The sequence below is a fragment of the Aedes aegypti genome, chromosome 2 (assembly GCF_002204515.2).
Source record: "Aedes aegypti strain LVP_AGWG chromosome 2, AaegL5.0 Primary Assembly, whole genome shotgun sequence".
Classification (NCBI taxonomy): domain Eukaryota; kingdom Metazoa; phylum Arthropoda; class Insecta; order Diptera; family Culicidae; genus Aedes; species Aedes aegypti.
The window spans coordinates 439,730,126-439,754,309 of NC_035108.1; the positions used below are offsets into that span (position 1 = coordinate 439,730,126).

Here is a 24,184-nt window from a genome sequence, read left to right on the forward strand (position 1 = left end):
GATTTTGGCCCACGCTCTCCAGATCTTGTTGCACTTGATCATGCCACCTCGCTCGCTGTGCTCCCCGCCTTTTTGTACCAACCGGATTCAACGCGAACACCATCTTTGCAGGATTGTTGTCCGGTAGTCTTGCAACAGCAAACCCTTCCGGCTTTCGCATCCTTCAGGATACTGGGTTCGCCGTAGAGCCTAGCGTGCTCGTGGTTCATTCTTCGCCTCCACACACCGTTCTTCTGCACAACGCAAAGATGGTCCTAAGCACCCTTCGTTCGAACACTCCAATTGCTTGCAGGTCCTCTTCCAACATGGTCCACAGTGGCGCGGGAAGTGGGTAGGACAGGTAGGACATGTACTACGCACAAAACTACCTGGGTAGGACAGTCAAAGGATTGTCCTACCCACGATTTAGTGAAAAAAAAACAAGATCAGAAGAAATCTTTAAAAATAGAATAAACAATTTATCATCTGTTCAATATACATACAAGCTCGTGTTAGGAACGATTAAGAATATCTATAGTGAATATTCTGGGAAACTAATTGTAAGAATTGTTACAAAAAAAAAAAAAAAAAAACAAATGAAACAGTTCTGTAGGTTTCTTTTCGAGACTTTGTCCCTTTTCAATGCAAGTCTCTAAAAAGTCTCTATTTTTAATGGGAGGTCTCTTAAGTCTCTATTTAAAAAAAAAGATCTCTAAAGTATCTTTTTTTTCCTAATACCGGTACCCCCGTTGGTTTGACCACATTTAATCTGAACACTTTTTAATCTGTACCTCGCTAATTTACACATTGTTCAGATTAAAAATGGTTCAAACGTCATTTAGCTCATGGAACGGAGTGAAGTGAGATGGATCGCTGTGGAACGGAACGCAGAATCAAAACAAAACAGTGGAAGAGGTAACCAGAAGCACGTTTCCAGGGTGACTAGATGTTCAAATTAAAAATGAATTCCGATGGTTTGCATGAGGTCCCGTTCAAATTAACGGGGGTGCACGGTACTGCAAAATTGCACGAACTGCAGAGAAACCTTCAGAGACTATAACGGGTCCAACAGGCTCTTCAAGAATTTCGTCTCAGATTCCCCCAGGAATAGCATAAGAAATTATCATAATGATTTTATTTGGAATCTTTTCAGGGTCTCCTTCAGGAATTCCTTCCGAAATTCTACTAGAGATTTATCTACCAATTCTCCCAGAAAATCTTTTAAAGATTTTTAAAGGATGCCTAGAAGATTTTTTTTAGAATCTGCTTTAGGATCCCTTGAGAACTCCAAAGCTACTACATCCAGTAACTTCCTCAGCTATTACCTTGATTTTCTTTTCCAAAACAATCCTAGAATTTCCACTAGATTTTTTTTTCGGAAACATCCTTCAACTGAATTCTCCAATTGTTTCTCTAGGAGATCGTCCTAAGATTTCTGCTGAATTTCTCCTGAGGAAAACCTCGATGGTTTATTTGAAAGTATTTGAATAAAAAATAGCTGAGGGGTTTTTCAAGAAACCCTGCAAGAATTCCTCCGCCTGTACATGAGCATTTCTTCAAGAATTACTCCACGGTTTAAGGCCGGTTTGCTACTGACAAGAAGATTGTACTCCGTTTGGCATAAAGTCGTTTGGCATAAGGTCGTTTGGCATAAAGTCGTTTGGCATAATGGCCGTTTGGCATAATGATTGATTTAGGATGAATATCGGCATTTTTGAAGCTTTTTCAGAGATCAACACCACCGAGCACAAAGCACTTTTTTTTTGGTAGGTGCTCAACAAGCGTGGTGTTCGTTCAGAGATTTTCCTATCTATGAATGTCAAAAATTGTTGTGACATTAGAGAGCATTACTAAATAAAACTCGTGATGGGTCGGTGGAAGATTTTTTCGGAAAAATAATTTTCTCTACATCCCAGAACATAGAGTATTTTTGAGCTTGAGCTATATACGACAGCAGATTTTTTTTCGCCTCAAATGAAAAACACACTTTTTATAAGAAAATATTTGTGGCAAAACTTTTCAACGATTCCATTAAAATTTTAATTTTGGAAGTGTTCATCAAAAACATCGTCTATTATCGAAAGAAGGGGAAATTTGTGATTGAAATAATATTTTTTCCAGCATATATCGAAAGAAGATTATGAGTTTGCAAAAATGAAATATGTTGGTTTTGAAATCATTATCATCATAACAGAAAGTCTTGCAAGAATTGATAAAACAGATAAATATGGTTTACATTTAGCTTTACTAAATAATAAAATTAAAAACAGTAAAAATCTAAAGAGCAACCTATTTTTAGAAGAAAGCAACATTTATGATTAAACCAATAGAAGATTGGATGCCATAAATTATTGTTGCATAATAAAATGAAAATAAATAAATTGCGTTCAGAATCATCGAAGTGATTGTGCAACTTTTCCCCGAATGGCGTTTCTCCGAATATCCCCGAATGAACGGTTTCCCTGAAAAGTGGTGCAGTTTAAAAAGGTGCTATAATAGTCCTCAGTGGCTGGATAATGAATAAGAAATAACGATAGGCAATCAAAAGAATGCGGTATTCTGTCATTCTCGCCTATACACATGTTGTCAAACATGCTGAGGATGGTAAAACTCGAAAGAACCGCCAATTAAATAAAGAAGGGTGCATATTAGATGGCCAGTTCGTTCACCACCCTGAAATGTATAAAGTTACGACAATTATGAGTGCTTAAAACTTTTCGGGGAAACGAGGTTTCCGAGGAACTGGTATTCGGGGAACTGGCGTTCGGGAAACACCATTCAGGGAATCAACATTCGGGAAAGAGTAGCACAACCCATTGAAGTAACTGCAGTAATCGATTTCTCTTTTCGCTGATTACTTGAGCAGATCAATGTTATCGGTTACCGCCTTTTTGTTAGTTGGAAACAAAAAATATTGAAAAAAATACCCGAGCAGAAGAAAATAACTACTGAATACCAAATTGAGGTATTCCATACCAGATAATTTCCAATACTTACAACCTGAATGAGATATGAATGAGCAATGCATAAGAGGTAAAATACCTCAAATAATACCTTCTGCATATTCTACAAATACCCAGCTGATAATTAGATCAGGTATTGTAATACCTAAATAATACTTGACGGATTTTCATATAAAAGTGAAATTTTTCAATATTATTTCAATACCTCCAGCAGTCCTCAATAGCTATTGAATACCTAAATGAAGTATTTTTAATTGTTTTAAACATTTTTTTTTCAAATACCATTATAATACCAAAATGAGGTATTGATAACTAAAAAATACCTTATTGTGATATTATACCTAAAAGTGGTATGCATAAGTTATTCCGAGTCATTCTTTCCTCCTCGGGTAAAGTTACAAAGAACAGTCTATGTTAAAAGAAGGTGAAATTTATTTAAATTTTAAATCAACGGTTTTTATATCTATAATTATGGTTACATCATATCTATATAAATAAAAATGGAATGGTGTTTGTATGTCACGAAATGGCTCACGAACGGGGCAACGGATTTGGATAATTCTTCCCCCATTTTGTTCGTCAGCGGTTCCGACGTGTTCGTGTGTATAAAAATCCCAGGATATTCACCGGGAAAGTTGAAAAAACGAGCGCGAACGAAACTGTCATTTTATATGGGACGATCAAAAGCGTTTTTCAACAGCCTACTTGATGGCAAGACAAAGTTTGCCGGGACCACTAGTTTCGAATAAAAAACATAAAACGTTTGAAAGAAGGGTAAATTTGTGCTAAATATATCAAAATCTTTAGTGCAAAAAAATATTCCAATAGCGAAACTCAAAAGAAGAAATAATATTAGAAAGGAGAATAATTTCTGGATTACTAATAAAATACTATTGGCTATAACTTTCCTAATATGCTTTAGTTTATTCAAAAGCATATGATTGTTGAATAAAGTATCATGTTGTATCAATTGGCTGCAGCCTGATGTCATCAGAAAGATCCAATAGAAACGTAAAAACGAATGTCATCTCAAGAAATTTTCGGTTCCAGACTCATTATGCCAAACGACCATTTTGCCAAACGACTTTATGCCAAATGACCATTATGCCAAACGACTTTATGCCAAACGGCTTTATGCCAAACGACTTTATGCCAAATGACCTACCACCTGACAAGAAAAGGAATCGCCTATCTCGATGCGTGGAAAATTTCTCCCAAGAAATGGTCAAGAAAATCACTTAAACAACAAACAGCATACTTAGCTTTATCCCAGAAATCCAATTTTTTTAGGGTTTCTTCGAAAATAATCATTTATTTTAGGAATTGCTGCAGAATTTCTTCCAATTAATACATTTTTTAAAAGTTTTCCAAAAAAAATCCCACCATGGGTTTATTTTTCAGAAAAATTTCATTTGCATTTTCCTGGAGGAATTTCTGAAGAAACCTTAGAAGAATTGCTGAAGGTATCATTAGAGAAATCTCTAGTTGAAATCTTATATTACTTCACAAAGGCAGTTTCATGATTCATTGGATAAAATCTTAGAGGTTGGGACTTTCTTGAAAAATTTCACAAGGAATTTTTGGAGGAATTCTGATGAATCTTTGAAGAAATTCCATTTCGGTGATTCTCCTTGGGTGAATCCAGGTTGAATTCTTGAGGCATCCAATACAATATTCTTGAAGAAATTCCCTAAGAAAAATCGTCATACTCCTTTAGAAATTTTTAGAGTAATATCTGAACATTTTATCTAAATAAATTTGAGATGAAATTCCTGGAGAAAACCATGTAATTCCAAAAAGGTCTTGGATCTTGAAATGATGGCAAATAATAATAAAATAATAATAATGACAGTTTGTATTTCCTGGATCCTAATAGATTTCGTTTTTAATTTCCATACGGTTAAAGGTTTTCTCAGCTTCAATGTGCACAAAATATTTGCCAACGTTTGTCCTACCCATGGTTTCGAACGTGGACGCGCCTCTGATGGTCCATGCTTCATGTCCATAGAGGACTACCGATCTTAGTAGCGTTTACATTTGGTGCGTGGTGAATCTCTACGCACCATCTGTTCATCGATTATAAGGCGACATATGACAATATTGACCGTGTAGAGCTATGGACAATCATGGACGAGAGTAGCTTTCCCGGGAAGTTCATAAGATTGATGGACAGTGTGCAAAACTGCGTGAAGATCTCGTTCAAACACTACAGTTCGTTCGAGTCGCGGCGGGGACTACGACAGGGGATGAACTTTCATGCCTGTTGTTCAATATTGCGGTACATAGCGGAGAGCCGGACTTAACAGTCGAGGCACGTTTTATACGAGATCCGGCCAATTTGTTTGCATCACGGACGACATGGATATTATTAGGAGGAAATATGAAACGGTGGCAGATTTGTTCACCCGCCTGAAACGTGAATGCGTCGAAAACAAAGTATATGCTGGAACTGTGCAGGATAATGGTGTGTGGCGGCGAAGAATGGATCTCGAGCTCGCTCAACTCCATGGCGAACCCAGTATGCTGAAGGTGGCTAAAGCTGGAAGGATACACTAGGCAGGAAATGTTGCAAGAATGCCGGACAACAGCCCTGTAAAGATGGTGTTCGCTACGAATCCGGTAGGAACAAGAAGGCGTGGGGCACAGCGAGCGAGGTGGCTACACAAGAGTTGTCATCATATACGAAATTGATAAATCCAAAAGCATACATTTTTCAAATTAATCACTTTATTTTCATTAAAAATGGTACATCGCTTGCGGCCGTGGCAAAACGCGTACGCAATTCACATTGCGACTGTTACAATAGCTAGGTGTAACTATTTACACTCACACACGTCGCGGTTGCGCTAGTCTAGTACGGACTAAGGGTGGTCATTAAATTCTTTTGCTAATAACTTGATTATAACAGTTGAACAATTGTGGCTGGAGTCTTGGAACGGGGATATGTGGAGTAAGATCAACTAGTGGGTGCAGCGTTTTGCTTTTGATTCTTCTAATGATTTTCAATATGATAGTTAGATGTTAGAGCTTATATGACATTTTTTACTTGCTGCCAATGGTGATTCAGATTTTTTTTTTCGATTTTCCTGTTTAAATTAAGTGGTTCAGCTTGTTTCTTTCTGTAAAGAAAAATAATACTTTCTAAGTTAGTTTCTTGCTTTTCTTCTACATGGTAACTAATCTGCTTGCTTGTAATCGGTGCTCATTCATGAAAACGTAGCTCTTTTGTTTCTATAAGGAACACTTTCTGTGAGTTTTGTAGCTGTTTGCGATTCTCTCAATAGACTTAGGTAAGATAAAACAATACTTTAAAAATTCTTTATACTTCGGAACATCCAGATCACAATCCCAGTTGGATGAGCTTTAAGGTAGCCTGTTCCGGTTCTTCGGATTTCTATTCTATGCAACTAACGGATTCTTACGCACTACTTTGAGTAACAATCGAATTAAACTAAAAAATAAAACGTGAGTTAACAAGGGACAAACTATTCAATCGAGTCTAATCCAACTAACCAATCAATATAAACTTCAACAAGTAGACTTTTAACGTTCATCTTCGTTTTAGAAACAAATCAAACCTTTACATAAATCGTTGATGATTTTGCTATACGCTTTTCATTCCATTTTGTTTTCAATAAATTTATTACGAATATCGCTTATTTGGCTTTGGTTGAACATTTATTCCGTCTGGTGGCTCTGCCCATAACAGCAAAGATTTGCTCTCGCTCATATTTACTGCTGCACTTTTCGCTAAATGTTGTACAGGAATTATTATAGACTTTTAAAGTTGCTTCAATTGAACATAAAAAAAATAAACTTTTCGCAATAAACTCAAACCTACGGGCTACAAACAAAGATCATATGGCAAAACGAGTATTTTGTGGTTCATCTCGCTCGGTAGTATTTTCCCCTTTATTGGTTTCTCAAGCAGTATACTCATCGAGTGGAGTTTGGTGCTTTACGCGATTACTAGGAGATGAGGACACGTCGTGATTTTTGTTTTCGCTAAAAAATAACTCTAAGAACTCTTAACAGCACTAAAAGGTGTTCGAGTGATTGCTCTCGAATCTGAGTAAGACTATTTTACAAATATAAGTTGGAAATGATTACACAAATTCTAGGCTAGGCGTAGTACAGGGTGCGCTTACGAGGACTATGCTGGTAATCTAACAAGTACGAGTTTTGTTCTGGTGATGTAGGTTCCATCTTTTTTTGTCAATAAGTCGCGAACGGATGGAAATAGAGATTTACAAAGAGAGATGCGTGTAACCTTACTGAGTGCTAACAGGAATTGATTGATTGTACATTGTAACATTGCGTTTTCGACTGAGTGCGTGCTGGTTGGAAGTGAGGCTGTCGGATACGAAATGATGACTGTATTATTGAAGTATCTGTTTGGGTTCAATAACATCACAAATAAACGGCGTTCGGTCAAATGGCCGGACGCCGGGAAAACACCTTATTAAGAGCGTTTTGTAAATTCTTCAAAATATCTTCTTCGTTGATTTCTTGTGTTTTTTAAATATTTAATGAATCTACAAGCATTCTTAACAAGTATTTTCCCATTTAACAACTTCAAAGCTACAGTCATCATTTCCAACGAATTCCGACCTCATACCAGCTGGACCCCTCCCCCCGAACTCCCCTCCCATTGCTTCAAACACTCCCGGGCACCGTGGTCCCACCCGGTCAAGTAACCTGCACCTGCTCGGCATCCTCCTCGTCATCGTCGTTCGTTTCCATCTTGATCTCCAGGTGGGCGCTGTGGGAACTTCCCGCCGGCGATCCCGGATCCGAAGGCGTCGAACTACGTGACGAACTCGCGTCCAGCTGATGCTGTTGATGAGCTTGCTGTTGCTGCTGCTGCTGCTGTTGAACCTGCTGAGCCAACGACGATTGGTGGTGCAGCTGGGGATGTTGAGCTGCGGCAGCTGCTGCCGCCGCCTGGTGATGCTGCATCCTCAGCGGGATCGGCAGCTGCGTCACTTTACCCATGAAGGAACGAATTTCTTCGAAGTAGGAATCCTCCGGGATACCGCGCGAGTTTCGTCGCGCAGCTCGGAGACGTTCGTCCAGGCCAAGACCCAGACTGGTGACGTCGGCTTCGTGCTTCTTGAGGTGCCGATCGAGGTTCGTCTGCTGACCGAAACAGCGTTCGCAGAGGGCGCACTTGAAGGGGCGTTCCTTGTTGTGGATGTTTCGCACGTGGCGCTGCAGGTTGCTCGATATGCTGAAGGAACGCTCGCAGTATTTGCACTTGTAGGGCTGTTCGCCGGTATGTGTCCGCAGGTGACGCGTGAGGTTCGCGGAACGGGGGAATACTTTGCCACAGAACTTGCACGAGTAGCGATCTTTGTTCTTGGTGGCGGCACCTGGCGGTAGATTGTGGTTGATGCTGTTGGCGTTGTTGTTGTTATTGTTGTTGGCAAGGCCGTTGCCATTGCTGGATTGCCTCAGCTGAGATAACCGTTGGAGATCGAACGAAACGGGTGATCGCGCGGGGAGGAATTGGTTCCGGTATCCGGGCAGTGGAAGTCCAGCTTTGGCGATCGCTTCCAACATCAGGGGGTTGATCCCCGGCGGAGGGAAGATCGGCGGACTGTGGTTTGCTAGGTTAGATATTCGGAACTCGTCCTTTACGTTGATGTGGTTGTTGTTGGTGTATTTAACGCTGTTGTTGTTGTTGTTAAGATGGATCGGGCTTGGGCTCTTATTGCTGCTATCGGTGTTGTTATCTCTTAGGTTGTTGTTGTTATTGTTGTCTTGGAAGGACGTTACGCTGCTGGGTTTGACGACATCTTCGGCCGGCGTCCGTGGGGATTCGTCTTCATCCGACGTTGAACTGCTGCTGTTGGAGGACTTTTTGCGCTCCACTCGTAGATCTAATGGTTGATCGAGCAGGCTCTGTTGTTGGTGGAGCAGATTGGATGAAGAGGATCGGTTGCTGGTGGAGAAGTCGAACGGCAGCTGAGCCGAGAGGGTCGACCCTAGGCCGAGTAACGGGTAGACCGCTGCTTGCTTGGGACTGGGGAGCATCTTTCTTGGGGAGTGATCTTTTTCTCGCATCTTTTTCCTCTTAGCACTCGATCTCACTTGGCATTCCCCGGTTCAGAGAGAAGCGTGGTCCTGCAATGGAACAAAAAGAGAAGCAAAAATTAATTGAGTCATTCATTATGTGTTCTGTTTGAACCTGAGGGGCAGAAATAGAGAGAAAATAATGTTTGTTTGGAAAGTTCCGCGGGCAGAACAATAAACTGCATTGAAGACAATTGTGGCATACAATCGCCGGGGAAATAAATCCCAACTGTCGCCAAGTCAATATTTGAATAGCTATTAAGTTTTGATATTGTGAAGTGCGCCCGGGATGATCTTGTCAAAGGAAACCGCACAACGTTGGCGATCTTGAGCGATCACTTCACCGTCACTTCTTCCCTTTCCTCACCCTGTTCCTGTTCCAATTAACCTGATGCCAGAAATAAGCAGCAACGAGCATAGATGAGCTGCTGGGGTGAAATCACAAATTGGAAATTCCATCTCGGTGTTCTGTCTGACCGCACAGAGGCAAACGGGACGGGCTCTGAACCCGCTTAGAAACGTCGCGCATAAATCTATCGATTTCCATTATATATTCAATTGCAGCGTGCGCTGTCCAATTCCCCTTCGTGGGCGACCGACCCTACGCTCCAGATTTCCATTCCGATGCTGCTTGCCAGTTTAGCGAGTAAAATGATCTTCGTGAAGGGTGGCGAGGAGATAGGGAGGTGGGCGCGGAACAGGATCGCTTGAACGATGTGGCACGTGGGTGTTTGACTGGGGTCTGTATTTTGTAGAAAATTGTGCTTACGGGCAGGGGCTGGCAAATTACGGAACATGTCTGACTTATGATTTTTTTGATTTAAACTGATTGCAAATAGAGAATACGAAAATTTACGTAGCGATACATATCAATATTTCGAATCCTCTCCTATCCTTATCTAGCGGAGTTAGGGGCAAGTGTGCCACCTTAAGCAAATTGTTTTCTAACTTTGTCCAAAGTTATAAAACCAATCGATTTTGCCTCAGGATTTTAGTCTATCTTCTTTTCATAAGCACTGTGCCAGTTTAAAACATAATGACTTCGAAAAGTATTAGTTCTCGAGCTTCTAAAATATCATCCAAAATAGCGTATTTTTCAGCACTATGGGGCAAGACTGCCACCGATGTTTGTTCGGTGTAGTTCTACGTGTAATGAAATTTTCTTTATTCCATGTTTATATCACTTACAAAGCAGATGTTTTTTAACAATTTAAAGCATATTTTTGAGTTTACCGTCATAAGGGGATGCTTTATAAGAAGGAATGCGGAAATATCTACTAGACAACTCAAATAACTAAAATGATTATTTTTGTCACCATTCAATACCATATATTACCATGATTATTTTGGATTGCATCGGATATTTATAATGTTACACTAGATCAGCACTAAATAACGGTAAAATCTTGATGTAGATAAGAAAAACAGTACTCAACACGCCGAAAAACATGTTATTATTGAATATTTAGAAATAGAGTCAATTTGGGAGCAAAAATATAAACTATTCCCCTACTACACTTCAGAAACAACTACTGGTGCATCATTTTGGTTAATAATGAATAACGATTTTGTTGATGATTCGTTGATGAAATTCGTTCCACAATTCCTTTGAAATAGTGTTCGAAAGTTTCTGCTGAAATTCTTCCGATATTTTATTCTGGAATTCCTCCGGAAGCCCCTTGGAAATTCCTCTGAAAATTATCCCAGGAGCTTCTTTGGTTGTTCAGCTTGAAGTTCCTCTAGAAGTTCCTTGGAGAGTTCCTCCGGAAGTTTCTAGAAGTTCTTATGGAAGTTCCTCCAAGGATACCTCCAGAAGCTGTTGTAGAAATTCGTTCGGAAATTTATCTGATTTCTGCAACAAATTACTCCGGAAGTTACCCTTCTCTAGGTGTCACTCTGGACGTTTTGCCAGGAGTTCCTCCAGGAAGTTCCGCTAGAAGTTCCTCCAGAAATTCCCTTAAAAGTTCAGTCCAGAAGTTCTGCTAGGAGCTACTTCAGAAATTTCTCCGGTTCTGATGTTCTCTCAATTGGAGGTTCTCTAGAAGTTCCATCGTAAGTTCCTCTAACTGTTCCTCCGCAAGCATTTTAAAAGTTTCTTTGGAAGATTCTCTTCGGAGCTCTTTCAGGATTGCTTTGGAAAGTTCCTACGCAAATTTCAGTAGGAAATCCTCCTGAACAATCCTCTTGAAGTTCTTTAACAATTTCCCCAGGAGTTACTCCGAAAGTTTTGCTTTAGTTTTATCGGGGATTTCTGCAGGGAAATTCGTTTAGATTTTTTTTTTCTAGAGTTACTACAAGAACTTCGTTTTATAACGTTATATACCGTGGTGCAGCAATACCCGGACGCTTAAGTCGACACAAATGTTTAAATGCTTAATCAAGGTGTTGTTTCAGAAAACCTTTAATGTAATATTATTTCGAACCTTGTTTAACTCAAAATCTTTACGCTACTGATGAACTTTTTGGTAAAAATCATGATTTCAACATGAAAACCATTCAAATACTTGAGCATGTCTTGTCCATAAATCCGGACAACTGATGCAAACGGTGTATTTAAATCCGGACACTTATGAATCAAAATCCGGACACTGTGTAATAGCACATAATATTCGTTTAATATTGATGTAAATCGTATCAAAACACAATAAAATATAGATATTTAAAAAGCTTGATGTCTGCGTTTGCCCTATAATGTCAAAAAGAATAGCACGTTTGTAATATTAGTGACTTGACTACCTGAGCCGAGGTGCGTGTGGCTTGAACTGCAGTCGGTGCAGATCAAACTGTAATTATGAAAGTTTAACACTATTTATTTCACATCGAGTTAAATGTTGAATACTCACAAAGCTTCCAATAGTATTTTTTAAGTTTTCTCTTATTTTTTCTAGCACAAAACTCACTTACTCTAATTAAACCAGGGTCATTAGGAAGATGTCCGGATCTTAAAACACTGGCTCGAAATCCCGGACAGTCTCTAGAAGCACCGATAAATATGTATTCCCGACTTATTCACCAACATTGGAGCCACCAAACTTTTGAAATATCTTTCCCTAAACACTTATGGTTAAAACTTGTTATAAAATATAGTTCACAAACTGTTCCTTCAATCAAACAATGTTCGGGCGGTCATCGATCGTTAAACTTGAGTTGGAGTCAGAACGCGGAGAAATGACGTTCAACACGAACAAATTATTTGTTTTCATTTTTATTATTTGTTTTACGATGGTTACTAGATTTAACATAAATGTAAAGTTATAAGCATTGTTAATAATCAACGGAGTGAATAAAAACCCAACATATTGTCATTTAATTTAACTCTAATTGACTAATATAATCAGAGTGTCCGGATATTGGTACCGTCCGGATTTTGATTCACCACGGTATAATTTATTATGGACCGATGCACGAGTTCACTACCGTGGTGAATCAAAATCCGGACAGTACCAATATCCGGACACTCTGGTATAATATGTTAATAAAATATTAAATTACATATATATGTGGTAAATTTCAAAAATAATATTCACTTTCAATTTTGCTGATCATTTCACAATAAGTTGTAATCTAGTTACCATTGCCTAAACATTAATAATAATCAGAACAAAAAAGTTGTTCCTGCTGCAAGGGGTTTTATGCGGTGTGCATCATTTTCGGTAGAAGTGACGACGAACGTACCTTAACATTCAGTTGTGCTTATGTGTTAAGTTAATGTTTTAAATTTTCATAGCTCACAAAGTATATCAAATTTGATAAAGAAATAAACGATGGTATATGTATTTATAAGCACTACAATCGTGAAATTCGTATTAATTAGCGTGATACGGTGGAAAAGAGACTGTCCGGAATCATCGACAGGTGGCTTTAAATCCGGACATTATTCTGGAGCACAGTGTTTTACTTCTAAGAGTGAATATTTGGAGGGTAAATCTAAAAGAAAACCCTCAAACATTATCAGTTAAGTGTTTTCAGTGAATGGAATGCCGGTTTAGACACAGAAAAACAGTCCAATTCAAGTATATCTGCGGTTCTAGCATCAAGCGCCTAGCCGTATATGTTTGTATAGAGTTGGAGTGATTGAAACACACATTTACAAGAATTTCAATATCATAAACATCATAGATCATAGATCTGTATGTAGAGTTTATAAATGTGACATACGGTTAAATGCAGATAAACTTTCCAAGAATTTTGTTGCAATATTCCATGCTGCAAAAGCGCTGTCCGGATTTTGATTCACGAGTGTCCGGATTTATAGACAAGTATAGCTTCTGGTGTCCGGATTTAAGGACAAGACAAGCCTGATTGTTTCGATGATTTTCATGTTAATATCAGAAGTTCCAACATAAAATTTACTTTTTCTACCAAGTTCTATTATAAAACTATGTGTAGCAAAAATGAACTCATATCTTTTTCGATGGAAAATGATTTGAAACGGAGTTTCAATATGTGCCCCAGTTTAAGCGTCCGGGTATTGATGCATCACGGTATCTGACTTTTGAGTGGTGCCATGTTATTTACGTGACCATGGCAACGAGTGAATTCGGCACCGCTCAAACGTCCTTTGCTTAGATCGAAGTGTGCGGGCCTGGTGGAATTCCTTTAAGAATCTTGATAAAATTTCTAAGGGATACCCTTTAGCCATTCCTAAGAAAAACTCCAGTATTCCTGGATTAATTTTGGAAACCATTTCCTGAGTAGCTTCTGCTGTAATCATCTATGTAGAGGAATTCCTAAAATAATTTCTGGTGGAATTTCTGACGTTATGTCATGAAAATCTATAAAATCATTTACTGAGGAAATCGTGAAGGAATTTCTGGAGTTATTCTCAGAAAAAAATGTGTAAAATTTCTGGAGGAATTCCAATAATTTTTACTATTCAAATTGCTGAGAAAATTGTTTTAAAATTTTTCACGAAATTTCCGAGCTTGTTTATAAAAGGATTCTTAGATAAACTCTAGAGGAATTCCAGGAAGAAGTCTAACAGAAATATATAGAGGAAAACCTGAAGAATTTTCGGGAGCAATTTATGAAAAATTCACATAAGTAATGTTTGTAGAACGAAAGATTTATTATTTTCCTGAGGAATTTTTTGAAAATTTTTGTCTGGAAAAAAAGCCTGGAGAAATTCTCCAAGGTATTCTTGCAGGCATTCTAGTTTCTCCTTTTAATCCTTGTATGAAATTTTGGAGGGGTTCCCTGAGTTATTCCTGGAGAAATTTATAAGAGGAGTCTTCAGTGGAATCTCTGAAGGAACTTCTGAAATAGCACTCCGGCAAATTCCTGGAATAATTTCTTGACAAGTTCCTGGAATATTTACCTGCGAAATTCTGGAAAAAAAATCCTGAAGAATCTCTGGATAAATATACTGGCTCCCATTTTGCAGATTTGTTGAATAAATTTCTGACTTATTGTCATAGTTCGAGAAAACCATAGAATACCAGAAGCAATTTTTCGAAATAGTTTAGGAGTATGAGTCGAATGATTCAAAATCTTGTCAACAGGCGGCACCAGTGAGTACGAAACTTTTGTTTTCAAATGTACTGGCTTAAAAAATGATAGTTTATAATCAACAAAACAACTCTACCAAAAAAAGCCATATTTTAACATAGTCAGGATCCTGAGATATCCGCGAAACAAATATTGTATGCTCATTGGTGCCTCCTGGTGGTAAAATTTCGAATCTTATGAGTCGAACAATGATAGCCTTTGACATACGGGTCAAGTTTACTGAAAGCGCCATCTTTCTAAGTAGTCAAGATGTGAAGATATTTACAAAACGAAAGTTTAGCGACACTTGTTGGAAAGATCTCGAATCTTATGGCTTTTATAATGATAGGGCTTGAGCTGCTGAACAACTTTGCAGAAGACGCCATCTTTCTAAGGTGTCTGGATTCTGAGATATTACAAAAAACAAAATGTTTATGCCCACTAGCGCCGCTATTTGGCAGAATTCCGCATCTCAATGACCACCGCATGTTAGCCCTTTATCTACTGAACAATTTAGCTGAATAGCATGACCCTCTATTTGGAAGACTTTTAATGATATTGATCATTACTAAAAACGGTCTTTAATCTGAATTTCGGTCGTTAAAAAGTGGTCCTAAAAAGGATGGTTGTATAAAGAAGTGTACAATTTTTGTCGATACTATTTGAAGTACTTGAAATCTCCTTATTATAATTGCACTTTTTAGAGCTTTGAACTTGAACTTTTCTTTTTGCTGCTTTTGGTGTTGGAACTGGAATTCGATATGCTTTTTTCGGAAAACTCCAGAATTTAATAATAAATTTTGGATTTTATTAAAATTAGACTCAAATTCTCTGTCTACCAAAAAATAAATAAATAAAAACATAAAAACAAATTGGATTTCAAGCTTAGATTCTGGGCCACAGTTTTAATGAAGTTTTATTTAAGTTTATCAATCAATATTTTGTAACGCAAACATTTTTGATTCTAGAAACAATACTTTTTTAAACTTATCTGGCAATTATTAGAAAAATGAGGTCATTAAGGGGTTTTGTCTATTTTACCAGATCATAGGATCATAGTTTTCTTGTCAACACCTATTGGATGTTTCTCCAAACGGTTGACAAATCAGAACATAGGTTTCACTGATTGTTTCAATAGTTTCTTTGCAAATTCTGCAAACAGTTGTATTGAGGACATGAAAAAGCTTTTTTGGAACATAAAGCCTAATTGGTAGTTTTGCTCCAATCTATTCCCATAGTTTGGGAAACCCTCGAATCCAGCAGTACCCGTGTCTGCATCGCCACCCCGTGCCAACTCTAGAGCTATTTGCAGACCACTCGAACAGTGAAGCAGAAAAGTCTCTCTTCTGTGGCGGGCGCGCGCGCGCCTCCATGAAGGAAGTGCACCCAGCCATCAAAAAGGAGTCCGCTCTCGTGTCGATCCACCGGAGTCGACCCCAGCACCACCCCCCAGGTAACTTTGGCGGCGGGTGGCTGCTCTGAGCGCATATAATAGAGATCATTCTGTTTTTCGCTAATGTTGTCCGCGATGTGTTATTGGAATTGGGCAGAGCGGCGCGAGGAGGAGGCGCCTCGTCCTCATCATTCGTGATGCCGTGGTAGAGTAAGGTGGGGTATATTTTTGTCTCCACGCAAATGTTATAAATTTAATGGGGCTTCGAATAGTATTCACGTAAATAACTTGAACTCTAAATATTATAGAATTCTGATGAGTTTTGGAAAAACTGATGGAAATTTATTGGTTTTAGACGAGAAACTTGTAATTTTATGTAGAGTAAAGAGGGAAGAAAGTTTCTTTTCAAGATTTCTAGCTGAATTCAAAACAAAAATTATAAATGTTATGGTGTTTCAAATGCTATTCAAATGAGGCATCTTAGCACCAAAAATCATAGACATCGATTGAGATTTAAAAAAGTTATGGCTATTTGTAGTTTTCCGACGTAAAATTTTTCGGTCGAACCTCCTTTGCATGGAGCAAATTGAAAATAAAATCTCATTCGGCATTTAATGTAAGGGCCTACGCCTGTTAAAAAGATGCTTTAGAAATATTAGTTATTCACGAAAAATTATATTACTTATATTATATTAATTATAAGTTACTTAAAATCAATACATTACTTTTAAATTTGGCGAAATAAGTCGCCATAATTGAACGTTTTATCTTAGTTTTGCAAAAAAAAATGTTAGTTTTGGGTAAATTAGAATTATCAGTTTGTTTAAGACATACATTTTGTTACTTGTATAACTAAAAATGGGTTAATAATTTGACACAAGTTTGTTCAGCAAACTTATGGTCAATATGTTGGAGGTCCAACTGTGGGGTGTTTGTTTCTTTTCAACTGTCATAGTTTCTCTGGAAATATTGATTATTCCTCGAAGGTCGCCCTTACTGCCCCACCTTACCCTACAGGCATGGAAGAAGCGGTGGCACTATGAAGTGGCGTCCGAAGATCTTCTCCCGCGCGCACGGGTTTTATGTTTGTTTTCCGTGATGTCGGTTGCTGGATGAATGGTTGAAGAAATTCGCGGTGGACTGTGAGGGATGCGAGAGGCAGGAAAAATATCAGACGCGAAAATGGAATCGTGATGTTCGATCATTATCTGGTGTGGTTTTTGAAGCAATTTTTGAAGACTCTCTTAACCCGTGCCTAGGGTCTCTAGTAGTTTGGGGAGAGGGGGTCCGCAGAGGGGAGGGTGGATGATCATCACAACAACTATCACCGGTGACGTGGCTCGAGTCCCACTCCATTCATTTGGGTTGGGTGGGGTAAGGTGGAAAAAGGTCGTAATGATTTGTAAAGACCATGGCGGAAGGTAACGACGATCAAATTGGTTTGCGATTACTGGTCCTGACGGAGCAGACCGAGGCACGCGCGCGCCCGACCAAAGCCCAATGATGTTTGTTGGCCAGTTGTGAATTGATTGCACGTTTCAATCTATTTGGAAGCGCCTAATGCTTTCCACGTTAAGCAGGACGGGACGGTATCCCGGTGCGATTGGTTTTCTATTTGCTTGTTCCTGTTTATGATGGGTTGTAAACTTATGGTAATGATCAGACTGAGATGGCACTGGTTGTTAGATAATCGAGGTTTGTCTAGCTGGTTGATTAACCCTCTTTGAGATACCTTCTTTTCTATCTGGCGCTTATGTAACAACTGGAACATATCCTGTTTCTAACTTAGTAGTTATGAGAACTTCCTCAGTTGTTAACTGAGAGCTTTTTGTGCTAATTACAATTAACCATTTTTGCTTGTGTATAGCGGGTTGCTAGAACGAAGGTATTCCACGCACTGGAATCTCGAGAAAATTTCCAACCTGATGACCCTTAGCGCGATTTTACTGACTAGCTCCCTCTTTTACTACGCCTATTTTGGCTTTTCTAGTCACGATAATTCGACTCTAGCGCTCTGGATTAGATGTCAACTATCGAAATGAGTACCCATCGATTTTAAGGACCGTGGACTTTAGCCAGACCCTCCCTGGTCCATAAATAACTACGTGACAGGCTTCAACAATTCTAACTTATTGAGGATGTAGGAAGGAAAATATTTCAAGAATAAATAAACACTAAGATGGTAAACAAATCACTGGGTTTCAGCGAATAAGCGAAGAAATCGATGAGTTTGGCAAACATATGCATAAAAGCCTTACGGTTCTTCTTACATTTTCTATATAACCCAGACAACCAGAAGTCCATGGAAGTTCTCGTAATAACTCGTTCATTCATACAAATTACGCCAAACCCTCAAAATACGGTGTATGAAATCGTCAAATTGATGAGTTTCCTTGCATAAAACGCTATTTTCTGAGTTCCTTTATACATTTTGTTTCGTCCCGTTTATTCTTTCAAAGTAAGTCGAATCAATCCGAAGCAGCTGTCAAATCAACATTTGTTATTATAGGTTAAGCCGCATAAGATCACAGATTAGTTCGGTAGAAAATTTATACATTCGCATTGTATGCCAATTTTTATCACATAATATATGCACCTATATACGTATATATTTGGATTTCAGTCTCATCTACAAACAAAATTAAAAGATTTTGAAGGAAAATTTGGAAAATTTAAAAAAAATGAGATTTTGTGCGAAATTATGAGATTTTAGAAATAAGTTATTGAATTGCGAGAATACTAAGCATTTTTAAACTGAGATTTCGAGGTGTTTCTAAGGATTTCAGAAAAAAAAGATAATGATTACGAAGACGTGTGAGGAGTATGAGATGAAGAGTACGATTATGAGTGTAATCATGGAATTGAATGTATTATACCCACAGGATTGTGGAGAAAAAGAAAGTCCTGAGTCTTAAGTGATTCTCAGATTAGGCAAGGAATCCAGAAAAGAATGTAACGATTTTAGCAAAAAGCTTCTTCTTCTTCTTTCTTCTTTTCTGGCGTTACGTCCCCACTGGGACGGAGCCTGCTTCTCAGCTTAGTGTTCTTATGAGCACTTCCACAGTTATTAACTGAGAGCTTACTATGCCAATGACCATTTTTGCATGCGTATATCGTGTGGCAGGTACGAAGATACTCTATGCCCTGGGAAGTCGAGAAAATTTCCAACCCGAAAAGATCCTCGACCGGTGGGATTCGAACCCACGACCCTCAGTCTTGCTGAATAGCTGCGCGTTTACCGCTACGGCTATTTGGGCCCCCAGCAAAAAGCTCTAGAGCTAAAATTTTTACTTATTACTTGCAAGGATTATTTTGAATATTTTTCCCGAGTTCAATTTGTTTTTTTTTTATTTCCATTCTACTTCTCAAGGAATATCTAGTACCATTTTTTTCTAATCTGTGGAAATCTTAGTAGCATCTTCTTATGTGTATTCCATAGAAACATATCTTAAGGAATTTCTTCGTGAAATACATCCGGAGGATTGTCTAGAGAATCATAGTAACAAATTCAGTTTGGAATAAATAGAACAAATTTCCAAAGGACAATTCTGAAGAATTATAGATGCTAATGTTGAAGGGTGCTGGTTATCTCTTTATCTTAAAGATTTGAGTATGCAAACATTAAATGATTGTTTTTTTTTTTTCAAAAAAATGTTTAGTTAGAGTGAACCAATTGCACTTAGTCTATCAAAAAATCGTTGTACTAGAGGTTTGGATTATTTTTTTCCTTGATTATCACTTTTCATTACATTGTTTGAAAGATTTGAAGAAAATTGAACCAAAGATTTCTCGACTTCAAAAATTGCGAAGTTTTAGACTTTAAGCCCATTTTTCTCAAAATATGAATAATGTCACTTTGTCCACTATGACCCAACATCGACCAATTGATCGGCGGTAAGTTAGACCAGACCAAGTGACGAGGTGGCTTTTGAACTTTCCGAGAGCGATGCTAGAGTTACTCTTCCACTGTTTCATGGCACAAAGTTGTATGATGTAAATGTAAGTTAAAGTCTGGAAGGAAGATTAAGGTTAGTCACGGTAGAAGAAAATGATGATGTGATAGTGATAGTCAACGCTGTTTGGACAATTTTAAAAATGGTATGTAAAATGTGATTTTAAAAACCTTTCCAGCTGTATATGATGTGTTTAACGGTTGTATTTTCAAGTCATTATAAGTCACATTTGATGAATGTAACATCGTAGAAGAATTTTTTTTTGTCGATTTAATTGCAAAAGGTTTGTTTTTTTTTTGGATCAGAGGTTGGTGAATGTTCACCCGTTATTGATCAAATATATTGCGATTGTTACCAAAATTATAAAATGTTCTCACTTACTATTAACATGCCTTTTTCGTACAAATCAGTTAGATTCATTTTTAAATCGGCACAATTTATATTAGAAGCACAGTTAGCTGCAAAATGGTTGGGAGGCCAGTTAAGTAAGTAAGGGCGCTTAAACCTAGGCTCTAAAGCCAGGACACACGGGAGAAATACCTGTCCTCCATTCCAGGAAAAGGACCACAAACAACAATGGAGTGTGTATTACTTTGCTTAGAAATGCCTCTTCCAACGATTTTGCATATCTCCTTAAATGGAACAGTTGGTACGGTTCATCCTTTACATTACTTCGAAGCTTTTCGTCTATCAGACTTTATAGAAAAACTCAAAAACTTCCAATAACCAATCCCGTCATTAAACGAGGTACTTTTTGGGATTGTTTTTGTGTTTGTCTGATTTTCAAAAAAGAGCATGACACATTCATCAGGAAATATTTCTATTTTTTAGAATACATATTTTCACAGGGTCGCATTACCCTTCTACGAAGGAAACGCCAATTCGTGAAACTCGTGGTTTACGCCGTTTACAGCCAAGATACGAGTGGCCCCATAGCAGACTTGACAGAAACTCCTCTGCGATGTAAAGATGAGGCGAATTTGCCGTTATTCTGAGGAGTGAAAACTGAACTCAAAATTTTCAACACAGATCCTCCTCCTTTTCGGGTACTCTCTCTCTCACTAGTTGCGATGCTCACCTTTACTCACGCTTCAAAAGAACTCTTGTGTGTACCGCCCGAACAAGATAGTCCTCGGGGAGTTGTGAGAGCATTCTATGTTGAAGGAATTTTACTCTGTTGGGTTTTGTGCTGCATCTTCCTCGCTCATTTTTCGTTGCCTATCTGCTTAGTATTTTTTCGCTCCCTCGCAAAAAGGCAAAGGCAGTACACTGCTCTAGAGTATGTCATCGAACTCTGATTATGTTGAGCAGTATTATCAAGCCTGGCAGTGTGTGCTTTTAATATAATCCACCTGGAAGATTCTCCTCTGCCGGCTGGACCCCTCTACACACTCACGCCCCCACAAACAAAAGTAAGTCTAATAAGGAAAAAATGTAGTTGAAAGTGTAAATAAAAATGCATGGATTTCTGAGCAGCGCTGAGAGCCAATCTTGAGAAGAATTAGGAACTCATGGTGGCCTGTAAGGTCTCGTCCCCAGCGAGCGTTGATCCTGTGAGAATATAACAATTCTCCAATAAATTCCAATAAAAGGAAAATCTATTTCAAGAAAATTACTGCCACTGCTCAATAATTTGGCAATAACATAACAATCTAGAAAGAACAATTTACGACCTAATCGAAAACTGCAAAATTCCGACTGGAAAACTATGAATCCATTCGAAGATCAACGATATCTTTGAAATTGCAATTTTTTTTATCGTTTATCACTGGCTGAATATAAATCGAATTCTGATTTTTTCGAAGGAGGTTTAATGTTAAAACATTCATATGTAGATCTACAACGTGTTTTATTCCAATAAGAACTCATGGCTAAACATGTTCATCCCCCGAAAACCATGACCTCTAAATTTTGCACTATACACCATACTGAGGGGTAAATCCAAACTTTTGCACAATGCCTTGAATGTTTTTTTCTGTGTATTTTGTTTTAAAATGTCAGAACTTCAAGCAAAAATTAAGTAAACAGGATTCAAAAAAAGTTTTTGTCAATATACCTATGAAGTAAGATTGACTTATTGTCTTTCGAATGAGCTTTACCCCTCTACCGGCAGCTTCATTTTTTACCGCCAAAAAAAATATTCAAATAGCGATAATTTTTTAGTTCCTCGAAAGTTTTGAACCATTTTTCACAAGTCCTTAATTAATTCTTCTAATTTAAGAATATCTGTATATTGTTTTCTCAGGCTGATGCAGTCGTAATGCTTGAATAAACAAACATATGAATCTTTTTGAAGCATACGATCGATTTGAACCTTTCCAAGTAAAAAAAAACCCAGCCATTTGGAAAATATTGGAATTTCCTTGATTGGTTAAAACAGTATTGTCTTCAGAAAATTAATGTTTTGGAAGAAATCCTTAAAGACAAATCAGGAGAAATGTTTTAAATAGGCTTTAGATGTCCTTGGAGTATCTTTTGAAAGAATTCCTTAAAAAAGCAAAATAAATAGGAGCTTCAACCTGTATCCCTGTTCGCTTTCCTGTGGACGTTCCTTAAGACTTCAGTCGTCGCGCTGTTGTATTTTGTACAACACCGTTGAAAAAACCTCGCTTTTCGTTCACAACAGCAGCGTGGTGGTTCTGGCGGTGGCAAACCGCGCGACGACTGGAAGGTTAAATAATCGGAGTCTGAAACAAATAGATATTTGATTAGTTCTTCATGGACGTTTTATGAGGAACTGTTACGCAATTTGTAAATGATTATTCAAGTATTTTTTTCTGAAGAATCTACCTGAAGTAGAATCCAGTAGTGTCTTGCATCATTTTCTCTCTGCTTTTATCAAAGATTCGTCCAAACACTTCCTAAGAAGATTTTCCAAGAATGATTTAAGAAAAAAAATTTGCAAGAATTTTACAAGACATTTATTCAGAAAACAATAAAAACTTTTCTTTTTTTAATTCTAGTTGAAACTCCCGAACAGTTTTCTGGACGAAATCATGAAGAATTATGAAATTTATGATCCTTAACGAACTCTTGGAGGGAACTCTTTGGAAAATGCAGAAGTTATGAATGAATTTATGATTCAATATCTGGTCCAACAATTATTTGCTGAAGGAATACTGAAGAATATTCAAAGAGATTTCAGACAGAACCGCAAGTAATCGTAGACTGACTATAAGTAGATTTTCGAAATGGTTTAGAAGGTTTCATAGCCTAACAGCTAAAGTATTTTTTGTCGAAATAGATATGGGATTTACTGATGGTCTGAAAAAAATTCACTAAATCTGAAACAAATGTTTTTCCGAAATAAAATAAATATTGTAGAAACAACTGCAGATTATTTTGAGATGCTCAAAGTTTTTTTTTTACCGTCAATCCTTAAGCTAAGTATGCTGTTCCGTCTGCATTTGAAATGACATTTCTTTTCAACTGCGTACTGCGATCAAAGTACAATGCCTTTCTTGATCATTTCTTGCAAAAAAATTTCCCATGAATCGAGATAGGCGATTACTTTTAAGTTGAAGTGCATAGGGGAAGTGGTGATAAAATAAACACCGTGTCTTTTACCGAGAAAAAACGAATTTCAATGCATTTATCACGCACGGACGGTTTAGAGCATAAATCAGAGTGTTCGGGTTCATACGGAAATCATTTGAAGTGAAAATATCACCTGTAACTAAGATTTCAGAAAACCACGTTTGAAAATTAGAGCTGACGTAACTTAAATGGGTTATAAGCATTTATAGATATGTTTTCGGGAATGCAATAATTTTTTTTAAATTTAGTTTTGCTCACGTTTTTTGCATGATGTTCTTTTTACCTACATAGTGAAGGTAAAATGAACATTTCCATCGTTTTTTGCTGGCGATAAAAATACGTGAAAATTTGACTATTTTAGTCTGAATTTGTCTAGCTGCTTTAGATAACATCCCTATTTTTGATGTTGTGCGATAGAATTATACATATTCCTCATTTTTCTATCAGAAACAAGATGATATCCTTGAGGTGTTCATTTTACCAACCCTTCCCCTACTTCCCATAAGCTTCCACATTTTGTTAATCGCTTAATTATGATGAAAATTATTCTCCAAAAATTTTAAGTGATTAGGAAAAAAAATGACTGTGCACGGACCATTTGAAATTTATATTGATATAATTACTATGGAAAAGGCAAACCGTTTGTGTTCAGTCCTCTAACTGCTCGTCATAATAATCTATGGAAAATTGAACAAACTCTTCTCATATGAAATCTTCCCAGCTACAACTTTCCCGAAGACCATTTTGATGTGACGTAAGGATAATTTGCAATTATTGATAACAAAGTCTAAATCATG

The 24,184-nt window shown here is 37.7% G+C and overlaps 1 protein-coding gene across 1 annotated transcript in view; it reads right to left on the reverse strand.

Annotated features, from left to right (window-relative positions):
• Positions 1 to 5,856: 5,856 nt before the first annotated feature.
• Positions 5,857 to 24,184, reverse strand: part of LOC5568005 (MDS1 and EVI1 complex locus protein EVI1) — a 321,600-nt gene continuing 303,272 nt past the window's right edge. Inside the window, exon 4 of the mRNA XM_021847867.1 lies at positions 5,857 to 9,068. Coding sequence (XP_021703559.1) covers positions 7,632 to 9,008 — 1,377 coding nt within the window. The 5' untranslated portion in view covers positions 9,009 to 9,068 and the 3' untranslated portion in view covers positions 5,857 to 7,631. The remainder of the gene's footprint in view (positions 9,069 to 24,184) is intronic.